Here is a 13,275-nt window from a genome sequence, read left to right as displayed (position 1 = left end):
AAATCTATTCCCGAGGAATAAAACTATTGCCACCTAACTTTGACCGCGAGCGAAGCCGCAGGTAGGAGCTAGTTCGTATTTATGTGTCGCTAAAACACAAACACGTTTCCGATTTCAAAACAGAATCCAATCAGTCGTCTGTTCCCAATTGATTGAGGCTATTAATTAGGCGTATTAATTACGTACAGGAATTATTGTCAAGGCTAAGCCGCTAAGCCGGCTTATTCTGGCCCTTTGAGCTTTAATTGACTGGTCGAATGCAGGTGCATTATTAGGATGAGATCGGGTCTTAGACCTAGCTTAGGGCTTATTAAGGGTATAAATGTTGGGGACACTTAATTGGATTTAACTAAGTATTACACTAAGTTACTAAGTAAGGTTTTTTTGATCGATCCGATCTGAATAGGTAGTAATAAGTACAAATGAATTGTGGCTGACAATTTGTAAGCGATCCTGTATAAGTCTTGACGTTTAATTTCTGAACCAACGTTATAATACTAGCTTCAAACTCAATACAAATAAAATGATTTGTTTTATGTTATGTTACTTTAATTAAATTTCATATGTAACTAGTTGAGTCCTTACAAATTATAACTAGTAATTCTAGTCTAGTAAGATCATTTCTAAAAGGAAATAGAATTAATATTAAAAACTCTACCCTATATTATCTTATATATAAAATTCTCGTGTCACAATGTTAGTTACCGTACTCCTCGGGAACGGCTTTACCGATTTTCACCAAATTTTATATGCATATTCAGTAGATTTGAGAATAGGCTACTATCTATTTTTCATACCCCTAAGTGATAAGGGTTGTTCACCCTTAACATTTTTTTATTTATATGGCAACACAAAGTTTGCCGGGTCAGCTAGTAAAAATATGTACTACCCTACTAGAACCCATTTGATAGAAACAGCAACAGAATATTTGATTTAACATATTTTTCATTACTTGCGAGTTGTGACATACTCGTAAATACAAAAACCCACCACAAAAGTTCAATGACAATCAAATCCTATTAATAAGCATAGCTAAATTGATCAAAGACGCTTCACGCCACACTTTAAATCAAAATACGATAACACATAATACTGCTGAAATACTCGTAGGTATGGTGGTGGTTTTCCGCAGTCAAATCAAAAACGAATAAATAGTTTCAAACAAACTACTCGCAACTTTTTCTTCAAACACAAACAGCTTCAAAAACCGTCACTGTCAATATCGTCAAAATTATTTTTGCCGTCAACAATTTTCTTTGGGTGTTTATTTATTATTTTAGTTCGATTTTCGGTCATGCTGGTTATATACCACGAGCTTCATCTTACGTAGCGTTGACAAGAAATGCCTAAACCAGATCCTAGGGACTTTGACGAAAGATATTCGGCTTGCTTCATCGATTTGGGCGTTAAAACTGGTAAAACTTAATGCTCTAGTCAATTATGATTCACAATTCAAATAACTTTTTGAAATAGGTTGACTAATTTTGAACCAGCCCACGTTTCTACATTAAACCGTTAACATCCATTAAAATTACACGAGCTACACAAATACATAAAGTATTCATAATTTACTTTAATTATAACGCGGTTGAAAACTTATTTTATTTATTAATTTTGTACATAAAACCGTGTCTAAATCTTTAGTACTTAAATATTAAGATTATACTAAGACATAAGTATAATTTTGACTATAAAAAAATATGTTCACTCATAGCTGATTTGCTTATAAAATTGAGGTAGTAAAAACCAGCATACATTCCCCTTGTAGGTAAGCTGTCACTACCATATCTATACCCATGGACACCAACCAACAATCAATGTACGTAACGTATGACCAATGAGTATACGTAACTTCATATACTCAGAATAAGATCTGAAAGTAAACCAATCTGGATATTCAATCTTATAAAAATAGAATAGTTATTTAATTTTTTTGGGCTTAAATAAGCAATAAAAAGTTGGAAACATTTAACGAAAAAATGCAAGAACACATTACACATAAGTTTACCATTAAAATGTATGTCATTGTACTTTCAGTGGCAGGCCTCCTTATCGGGAGTATGATGGGCAGCTTCTTCCTCCGCGGGATCAGGAAGTGGCCTATGTTCATCGGTGGGGGGCTGGGCGTGGGCATGGCGTACACCAATTGTGAGAATAGCCTAAACAACTTCCTCCTGTCTATGGATCCGAAGATTTGTGTTATTAAGTAAGTGATATTCATTACTTATTGATTTCATTACTATTTGGTATTTTTATGATGTAGGAGTAGCAGACGCCCATTGACATCTGTAATCAACCCCAGATAGGATTAGATATTCCTACCTGAGGTTGCCACAGATGCGCCGCTACCCCAGAGGACTAAGCTGGAACGCCTCGGAATATGTCTCCCTCATCACACCCTTCAAACCAAAACACAGCCGCATTTAACACAGCTGTTATGAATCAGAAATAGGTGTGGTCGTGGTGCCGCTGGAGTCGAACTATAAAGGGTTTTACGACCTTTAGTTTGGTGTTTATGTGTGTTAGAGTCCTAAAAAGTTTTGAAGTGTAGCCCATTGTGGTTCGACTCCGAAAGCACCACCTCCACACCTACTTCGGCCTAATACCAACACTACTAAGTGCTCCTGTATTTTGGTCTAAATTTAATCGTAAGGAAGATATACTTATCCGAAGTTTTCTCAAATAGGAATCTAATCTCACCTGGGATTGATTACAAATTTCCATGGGAGTCAGTAAGCACTCAAGTGGACTGCACGTTTGTTTGGAATTTTGATATAATATAAGAAAATACACAGGCCGCTAAGCTTTGTTCGGTTCAAACAATTCGCACTGGCAAATAATGCGTTCAAAGCATAAATATTATGTGCCCACATTTCTAAACACTTTGTAACTTTCGGTCTTTCAAATGTTAATATGGAAATCAACTGTAAGGCTATTTTGCTGTTATTTCAACTAACAAAGGCATTAGGAAGGAGACATTAATGCTCAAAATCGGATAAACCTGGTGTCGTTACGTCACATTAGTCACATTTATTCCTTTCGTCGACTTCTGTCGTCACTTCCAACGGAGAGAATTAGTAATAGTTACGAACCTTTTGTTAAAGATAATAAAGGACGTTGCTAATTGCTACCATAAAAAAGTAAAAGGACACTAAAAAGGTTTATTTAAAGCACTAAAAATGGTAGCCCACATTGTATAAGTTGTAAATAATAAGCAAGGGATAAAGCGATCGACTCAAAGACACTTTGTGTGCCGCAAATGACTTGAAATGAATATCGGTTATTGTGTTAAAATGTTTGTAGGGTTGGCAGTTAAAATATTTTCAAAATTTCATCATTAATTTTGAATCGTATTTTTTGTAGTGTAAAAAAGATTGACAATATTTATTTAATATTTTAGTTCAGGTTGCCGATGTTTATTTCACTAACGATTCTAATAAATTATTTTCAATATTCAGTGCACTTATAAAAAGAAATAATTGTGATTGATTTAGTTTTTTAGTTTGAGTGCTTTTATTTTACGAAAATAACTTATATCGCTTTTATAATCGGAGAAGAATAAAAACTCGCTTAAAAGTTACTAAGATATTAGTCAGGTTATCTGGGCCATAATAAAATTATCATCTACCGTTATATGTAGTTGTGGCAGCCCTATTAAAACCTTAAAGGGCCAATCCCAATGGTCATCAGTGAAGACGTTACGTTGTATCCGTTTCTCCACACACAGCGGGACACCTTCCTGCCAGCTCTTTCTAAAGGTCAGTTACGGTTGCATCAACTATTCAATCTCCTTTGTTTGTGTTGGCGACGCCTACTTTCCTTTTATTATTTGAAAACGTTCGCTTGTTTGCAAACGTTCCGCCTCTGTGTTCTTCGCCACCCACAGTTCTATTGTCAACTTTAGTATAACCATTGAATTCTTTATCGTCATCCCTTTTTACTTCTTGACTAGGTTTAAAATCGACTTCGTCAGGTATAAATGTATAATTGTCGGTGAAGATTACCACTTGTTTCGTTTTTATTTGGTCCGGTTTCAATCGTTTGTGAGTCAGAGCTTTGAAGCACCAAAAGCACCGCTACGGCTTTTTCATTGTAAAACAAAATGTCAATTTCATTTTCCGTTTGGAATTGCATTCGGTCATTTGAGACCGGTGATAGAACAATATGGCCGGAGGTTATTGTATGGTAAATGTACGTCTGGCGGTTTTAACAATGTCGTTACAAGTTTGATGTGTGACAAGGCTATTATGAATACTCTGTCGGTAGCGTTTCAAAATTATTTTTATCATAATTTGCTTTATTAATAATTTTCCATAATTATTTCAATTAAAATAATATTGTATTATGTTTAAATTATTTTGAATATTAATGTATGAATGTCTCACACTATTATTAATAATGGTGTATTTTAATTACCTTTACAGCTATTTTCAGTTTTAAATTATTTTTTTCAATTATTTATTTATTTTGTTTTATATTTATGAAATAAATAATAAAATAACTTTTAAAACCAGGTCTGAACTAGTTACTATCTATGTCAAAAAGCACAATAGTCTTTTTATTAACGGCAACTTTTTTTTCAGGAAACAACCTTAAAGGGACCACGATAATACTGAAAAAAAACTGTGATGGTGTTGTGATAAATGTAAATCTTGGATTGTACAGCTTTTAAATAAATTATAAAGTCTTTTCTTTTTTTGTATAAATTGAACATGGTACTTTTAAATATAATTAATTGCTGATCTAATTGACTTGTTATTCATATTATGAATGAGGAGTTCCAATTTAATTATCAGATACGTCACTAGCATTGATATTCTACTAGCAAAAAAACACAAAATATTAGTTTTTATTTTGTGTAAAAACGTAGATAGATTACTAACAAAACAATCCACGCATATTGGTGGCACTCTTTGCGAGATATGAATACTACGAAAGTGTAAGAGGTGCAAGTAGAATAGCACGTCTAAATGATTGGGAAATAGTTCGCATGGACAATTATCCTGTATTTAATGTGTCATTTTTCGAACATGTATGACAAATCTACGTTTTAATAGTGATATATCAGTGGTTGCTAGTATCTGAGATGGGTTTCGTTTCTATGGGCCCCAATAGACATGTCTATTGATAGGTACATATATCTAGAACAAGAATCTTTGATTTAGCTGCTTTTTGAAGTTACATGCAGTTATATCCTGTACGCGTTTGAACGTCAGAAGCAGACCTTTTTGGACATCAATGCAGTAACTGAAAGCAAAACACATGATGCAGCATAATGCAGTCACTAAAAGATTATGCAGTCTTTAAATGTATTAACAATGAAGTAGCGTGTCATACTATTAATTAATTAAAAATAAATTAAGTAACTAATTATGAACAAAGTTTACCTTAATGCCCTTCGGGGGGGCTATGTACCTACCTAAGTATGAAGATAGGTATGTCTTATTTTTTGGCATGATATCCATTCCAAACGGCTTCACGGATTTAACAGGTGGAAGTTACAAAGGCTACGTTACTTTTCTTTTCAATTAATTCTTTTTAAGCAGTTGGAATTTTTGTTTTTATAATAACTTAAATGTTTTTATAATACTTACTACTTAGTTAAACATTTTTAACATGCATTTAACTAATCGACGACAAACCATCCATCCGATTTCTCTTAAGGTTACATCAACTCAAAACAAGAATTCTATGTCAATACTTTCTTCTTCCATGATCAACACTACATGATTGTTACATCAGCTTCAACAGGTTCGATGACTGTTCAGGTCCCAATTACATGAGGTTTCGCTCCAGCGCCTAGTTGGAATGTATGAGTCACGGATGTGAATCATCGGATGTGTGATACCGTATATGGTAATGTAGCTTAATACAAAAGTAATAATGTTATTAGTCTGAGGCACCTCTGCCACGCGTATTTCTGATTTATAGAGTAGGTTTAAGCGCTGCTGTTTGTTGCAGTTTGCAGTCGTGATAGTCTCGACATTTGACCTTTCGGGGGTCCGGGGTGCGATGTCAGGCACGCATCTCCGATTTTTTTATGTTTAAAATTATAAGCATATTATAAATGTATTATAACTTATAAATGTATTATTATATATTATAACTTGCCGTAACGTTGAAGAACCATGAGGAATTTCTACACGTTTAAGTTCTATAAAAAAGTTTTTAAAAGTGTTTCAAGTCTACAAATTCTCATTTTGCAATCTAAGAGGCAACATTGAGGGTGTTGCATAAAAACGTCCAAATGGGAGGGTAATGTAACTCTCAAAATAGTAAGTAACGCAACAGTGTGATATTATCACTTCTTAAGTCGACGCTCCTGCTAACTATTTGCTGGATTCCATCCTACTACATTAAAAAAAGAATGCTGCTTGGATTGACACGATAGAGCTAGTTGTACATAAAAATACGCGATTAGAAAAAAAACAGTAATAGTTTTAAAAACGCTTTCAATGCTTCATACAATAAAATCCATTCCGTCTCCATTAGCATTGTATCACAAAACAATGTAACTCGTGAACTGCGTAAACTATATCGCCGGTATCGCGATGTAGCGATATAAACGCTTAATGCACGCATTTTCTATGCAATTTGCAACGCCACTTAGTAACGTTTGGGCCAATGTTGGTGATGTGGTGGAATGTGTGGTGAAATATAGGATGCTATATTTTAAATAATTTTGTGACATTTATAATGAGTGAATGAACAACGTAACAGGAACCAGGAAGCGAACGTAGTACAGAACGATCTTTCAGTTTATCTGATAGTAAGCATCGCCACATTTAAAGGACTTTCTTTGCACCCTCCTGCAAATCGCCATATAAATATCCTAAATAGTTAGTTCGCAATTTTATTTTAATGTTGTTCACTTATACTAGGTAGTGATAACCATAAAATATTTACTTAGAACATTAATAACAGCTCGATTTATTCCATGTCTATAGATCAAAATTTACATTTTGATCAACATGTATAAAATTAGATCAAAAATTTGACCAAATCATTTGATCAAACACGATGATGAACCTTAGGGCGTGGTCCAACTAACGACAGATAGCAGAACCAATAAAACACAACCACGCTATTCTCGAATTAGCGGTTTCGATGGAAATGCCATTAAGTAGTGTTTTATGGGTTACTTTAAGCGGAAAAACGGCATTAACTTGATAGCATTAGAGTCAAAGCTATACAGATGGGTTAATAGCTTTAACGTTATTCACTGGTAGCTTTTCAGACGCGTCTCATTCGGATTGCATTTTATAAATATCGACGGGTATTATCAATGCAGTAAGTTGTTTTAACCGACTTCCCAAAGGAAAGGGTTTATATATGTTCAATGATTATGTTGCAATGCCGCGAGCGATCGTTTAAACACCATTATATGCTGGTAATTTTACAGGGGCCTCATTTTGTTAAAATTGAAAAAAATATCGCTTCTTTTACATAAAGATGGTACCTAGGATGGTGAGTATCATAAACAGCTATCATTATCAACCCATTATTGTCCCATTGCTGGCCACGAGTCTCTCCTCAGAATGAGAAGGGTTAGGCCATAGTCCACCGCGCTGGCCAAGTGCGTATTGGTAGACTTCACACACCATTGAGATTTTTTTTTAATAAATCTCTCAGGCATGCAGGTTTCTACACGATGTTTTCCTGCACCGTTTTAGCAAGTGATAATTAATTTCTAAGCAGCTATAAAGAGATTTAACTTATGGGATAGGTAGCACTTTCATCACAACCAACCAAGTACCACGACCTTTTAAGGGAGGCATACATCAAACAGTGGAAGTCCATGGATGGATGGAGCATCAGTACATAAAATATGATCTGTATCTCTACCTATATTTATATAATCATTATTATCAGCAACGTTGGCATAGCACTTCGATTATGTAGTAAGAATGAACAAGGAGACCTTCTGGTCGCCCATTATGTGTTTCTATATTATCAAAGCAAGTTAGTTAATATATCAGGGCCTATTTGAAGTTCATCATGTGCCTTTCTACCTTTAAAGACTAAAACGCTTCAAGTTAAACCTTTTTACTTTTAAAATAAGGCAACTTTATTTAGATTGAAATAAAATGTAACTTTGTATCCTTATCTAGCGATATTAAAACTTTGGAACGAGTCTAGTCCCGAATATGGCTTGTTTAAACCGGGACGCTGTCATGTCCGGGAACGGTAATGAAAATATTTTTCCATCTCCTTTATTACCCGGGATATTAAATCCAGGTTCTAGAAACTTCTTTACTACAGGTTTTCGATTGTACTTTGCCGTTATTGAAGTAAAACTCGAACTGATATAATAGACATAAATAACACACAATAGGTAATGATAGGTGAAAATAAAATTACCATTTTCATTTTAACTAAGATCATTTTCAATAATTGACGTTTATTATATTAAGTTTATTGAATATTTCAACGATTTAATAGCAATATTCAACGAAATAATAAAAACATATTTTAATTATTAACAAACACGAATAAGTAGGTACATAAATTAAAAAAGCATATACATTGAGATTTTATTTCTTTTGGTCGTCGCTACCATGTTACCAACGTCGCTACCATCTTTTACCATAAATCATTAAAAGTTTATTTTCATTTGAAATTAAATATTTAAAACTGTACGCATGAAATCTACGAAATTTATTCAGACACATAAAAATCTCGATCAAAACTCATTCTTCCAAACTGTAGTACACGGGAAAACATAATTAATCTCACTCCTAATGGAATGGAACAGATAGTAGCGGAAGTTTTTCAACAAATGGCAGTATTGTAGTCACAATGTCTGCCTGTTTTCAGCTTTTTCGCTAAACTTACAATGGATTAACGACATGTAATATTTTATTGCTAGATAGCTGAGTGGCCAGTCTCACGTCAGTTGGGGTAGGTCAGTTACTTCTGTGAAAGCCATAAAAGATTTACTTACTTTAACTGTACTAAAATAAAGATACTCTCATCCCTTGGGTGTAAAATTTAAAATAAAATTTAAGATTCCATTTTTGAAATCAAAATTCACACGACAAAGAAGATGAGGTCGGGATTAAAAGATTAATATTTTTTATAACATAAAAATAACAAGTGAACGTGCAGTCTTCCAGGTGGTAAATGGCCACTGACACCTACGAATACCTGTAATTAACTCCTAGATTAGACTTGGAGTCTTATGTAAGGCCGGCCACAAAATCATTGCTACCTCTGAGGACAAAGTTGGAATGCCTCGTTCATTTCTCTCCCTTCAAATGCAGCGTCATTAAGAAAGAAGAAGAAGAAGAAGTGCACAGGTCGGCCCCGACCAGGTCGACCGACGTCGTGAACAAGATAGTGGGATACCGCTGGATTTAGGGACACGGAACTGGTTGGAGTAGCGCTGATTGGGAGAAACTTTATAATCGGTAGTGGACCATAAAAAGGTGATGAATGGATGAATGGAAGTCTGCAAAGTAGTAAAACATACAAACAAAATACGTCATATTTGTCAACGTTATCAACTGAGTGCGAGCTTCGAAGCTATCAACCTGGCTTTACGACCTATATGAAGTTTATTGTATGGTTCCTAGCGCTATAGCATTTAACTGGATATGCCTTTGTGATTTTGATTAAGATAAACTTCTGTTTTATATTTTAAAGGGGTAATCCTGTAAAACGCGTAAAATCCATTTCGAATCTAAAATTTTGTTTTCATTAAAATATGTTTTACCTGATTTTTTAAGCTAATTAATAATTTGATTAAAATCAAGAAATTATTAAATTATTAAAATGAATATTTTAATAATTTTAACAGAGAAAATATAATATGAACCCTTGATATAGTAACTGTTAGCTATATCAAAGGTTCATATTACTGCATGCGCTACTAAAATCTTCTAAACTAAAAGAAACTAAAAAGCATCATTTACTATGGCTTCTGGAGCAGTGATCAATACATAGGCTTAGTAACGAGTCGTGAGTTTAATCCCCGGCCAAGCTGATATCAAAATGAATTAAAATTTCAATTCTAGATCTAGATATTTTTTATACATTACTATGTGTGTCTATGGCATCAACCAGGGCGATCCCATAGGGCTCTTGACATTATTTCGAAATAATGTTTAAATATTGTCGTATCTAGTACCGCGTTGCGTTTTCAACAATTTGTCCCCGTTAATTTAATTTTTCGATGGCACCATGCAATTTTGTTGCAGACCGAATGTGTTGCATTAACTGATTTTATTAACGCTGTATGCGGCTTTTATCACGGGATTTCATTATGAACTGTGTAATACCTAGTAATGCATATTAAAGCACTAAAAAGTCACGTTTATTGTAATAATACCAGACTAAATGATGCTTCATACGTAGTAAGTATTGTACAGTAGTATAAGTGTTTATGGCCTCGTCGCTAGGAGTTTTTAAATGTCATGGGCACCATGAACACACACAAAGATATATCTAGAAACACCCAGAAGCTTTAAATTCATCATTCTAGCCTTCTTGTGTGTGTCTGTCTGTCTAGCTGGGGATCAAACCTGGAACCCACTGCGTGAAACACCGGTAAGCTACGCGGGATGTCGATAATTTTCTGTAGATTTTTAAAATTTTGCTCTTCGCCAAATAACAATATATCTATCCACCGCGGCATGATACAACACACACGCTTCATAATCAGCGCCCGCAATATCTGAAAAGCAATACTTTACCATCGATACGTACACAATCAGAGATACCATTAGTGGTCTTTCAAAAAAGGACGATTTATGTCGACATCCGGAAAATACGTAGAAATTTTTACTCGACCAGATATAATACTGCCAGCGCCGTCTCGCTCGTAAATAATACTCTTTTCAGGACCTTATTGCGCTTCTTGTGAAACAAATAGTCCTAAGCTAAAGCCGTGTTTAGATACCATACACAATTTCCATGTAAGACACACAGAAATGTAATGAAGAATTAAAAAAAAGAAGGAAAGACGGAAAGAATGGTACTTTATTCTAGAACACAAATTTAAAGTACTTTATTCTAGAACAATTGTACCACACAGTACAATAATTATTTATCGGCAGACTAATTTTACTTAAACTAACAACACGATTAAAATAATAATAATAAAGCAATGTGATAAAATAAAATAATTCAAGGATTAAAAAAACATGAACGATTTTAATTTATTAGGTATTTGTCATTTAGGCATTATAACATTATACTGAAAAATAAAAGATTTCTTACACTCAAGATAAGTTGTCTTAAACTATTTAAGACATTAAAATGTCTCAAACATGTATAGACACAGGTTTAAGATAGTCTAAAGGTGGCCTAAGATACAAATAATGCAGTATCTTACGAATATGTAACACCGCCATTGTCCGGCATGGTACGCTGGTCACAAAAATTACGAGACTGCACGTACGAATATGTTTCGTGGGGATTAGAGAAATGTTTCATCTTTCTTATATCTTGCAAGATGAAGAAAATATAAAAATAGAGACCAAAATAAAACATTTTAAATTTTTTATTTTAAAATCTGCTACCTGTAACATTAGTAAAGATTACTCACTCATAACAAGAAAATGTAACCAGTTTTCATTCATGATCCATTTCAGTCGTCGATTTTCGTGTTTGTAAAAAAATATTTAAAAAATGTAGTTTTTAGATCATTTATCACATGATGACAGCCATTAAATGGCTGACACATTTGTCAACCGTTTAAGCCATTTTATGGCTTATTTCAGTTACAAGGCGGTGAGATATCTATACCTATGTTAGCCTGTAGCATGATTTTTAATTTTAGTTTAAGTGATATAACAATTACATTAATATTTTGTTATAACGTAAAATAAAAATAATAATTACTACTGTTAATGCAGAGACGATATAAGAATGTATATTTTTGGTCTTATAATAGACATAATTTTGATCTCTTTTGTATTCGTACACATCCTAAGTTGATATTACAGTACTATTGACTTAACAACAAACTGACATTCTCACGACAGACGAACAAAAACAAAAAACTAAACCACTTCGCAGATCTTATCCGAAAACTTAATGATGCGTTGAAAATATCGTTCATGTCTAAAAACTCAAGCGACCAATATATCGCCTTTGTTAATTTTTTACCCATAAACTTACAGACATTGTCTACCCGAGCTCGATAAAGGAGCCACACACAATGCATATTTTGAATACATTATGACCTGTGAACTAGTGGCATTCTATCCTTTGAAGCTTCAAAAATAATACGTGCATTCTCTTTGTGAGGTCATAGACCTCGGGGATTAAGATTGTGTACATATCGATAGTGATGGTGACTCATCTGGAGTTTGTCAAATATTTTACGGTTGAATGGTAGACCTTTGAGTTTGATCTATAAAGCTTTATTATATTTGAATAGAAATCGGAATGCCTTTCGTGTGGTTTTTCTTGTTCAATTAATATCACAATAAGGATGACAAGTTGGCAGGTATATTATTAGTATATTATAGTAGTATGTCAACGTAAAATATCATCTGCTAAATTATGCGTTTTATTATGCGTTTTAGCTACGAGTATTATTATAAAAAGAAACTTTATTTTATGAAGTTAAAATATAACTGACATTGATTAAACGAAATGTATCTCGTATGTATAGATATTTATTACAAAAAATCGTCATAATGACCCTTGTATCATTATAGGAAGTGGAACTGGACACTTTAAGTTCTATAGAATTTTGTTGGCAACCATTAATTATAAGCGAAGATAAAATAACTTTATATGGGAATGACGATCATTAAGTATGTATTTCAATCTAGTGACATATTTTGATACAATTCCGTCACGAGTAATTAATATAAAGCGGTCCAAGGATTGTGCCTTGCGATACTCCGATGGGGTTCTATTGTGATGATTCAAATGCGACCCTTATTCGGTCTCTTATCTCACTGTATTATTTATTCATGGTCATTATTTGACCATTTTAGATTTAATGATGCGTTATCTTTGTTCTTCTGTTATAGATCGCTTAATGTTCGGAGAGGTGTGAAATAAGATATTTAATGGTCGTAACGGATTCCCTTTTGTTGCGTACTCTCGTCGTGACATTTTAAATCTGGGTTAGGAGTGTTTATCATTTTTTATATAAGATACATGAAAGGTACAACCGAAAGTATAATAAACTGAGATAATACTACCGATTCGTTTGAATCGAGATTTTAAGCTGACGAAAACATTCGGTAAATAGTTATTATGCTTCACTATTTTTTGACTTTCATGCTGCAATCCTTGTTTCTTTTTGCGCTTCAA

The 13,275-nt window shown here is 33.7% G+C and overlaps 1 protein-coding gene across 1 annotated transcript; it reads left to right on the top strand.

The window, feature by feature from the left end:
- Positions 1-1,202: 1,202 nt before the first annotated feature.
- On the top strand, positions 1,203-4,747 carry LOC140745222 (MICOS complex subunit Mic10). The gene is made up of 3 exons (XM_073076958.1): positions 1,203-1,415; positions 2,038-2,206; positions 4,584-4,747. Exons 1-3 carry the CDS (start codon positions 1,343-1,345, stop codon positions 4,594-4,596), a joined length of 255 nt encoding a protein of 84 aa, XP_072933059.1. The 5' UTR covers positions 1,203-1,342; the 3' UTR covers positions 4,597-4,747.
- Positions 4,748-13,275: the final 8,528 nt, after the last annotated feature.

Source organism: Epargyreus clarus, unplaced genomic scaffold (genome assembly GCF_041222505.1).
Source record: "Epargyreus clarus isolate Ecla_fem2 unplaced genomic scaffold, WU_Ecla_fem_2.2 ptg000010l, whole genome shotgun sequence".
NCBI lineage: Eukaryota > Metazoa > Arthropoda > Insecta > Lepidoptera > Hesperiidae > Epargyreus > Epargyreus clarus.
Note: the sequence above shows the minus strand (reverse complement) of the source record. Positions and strands in the feature narration are given on the sequence as shown.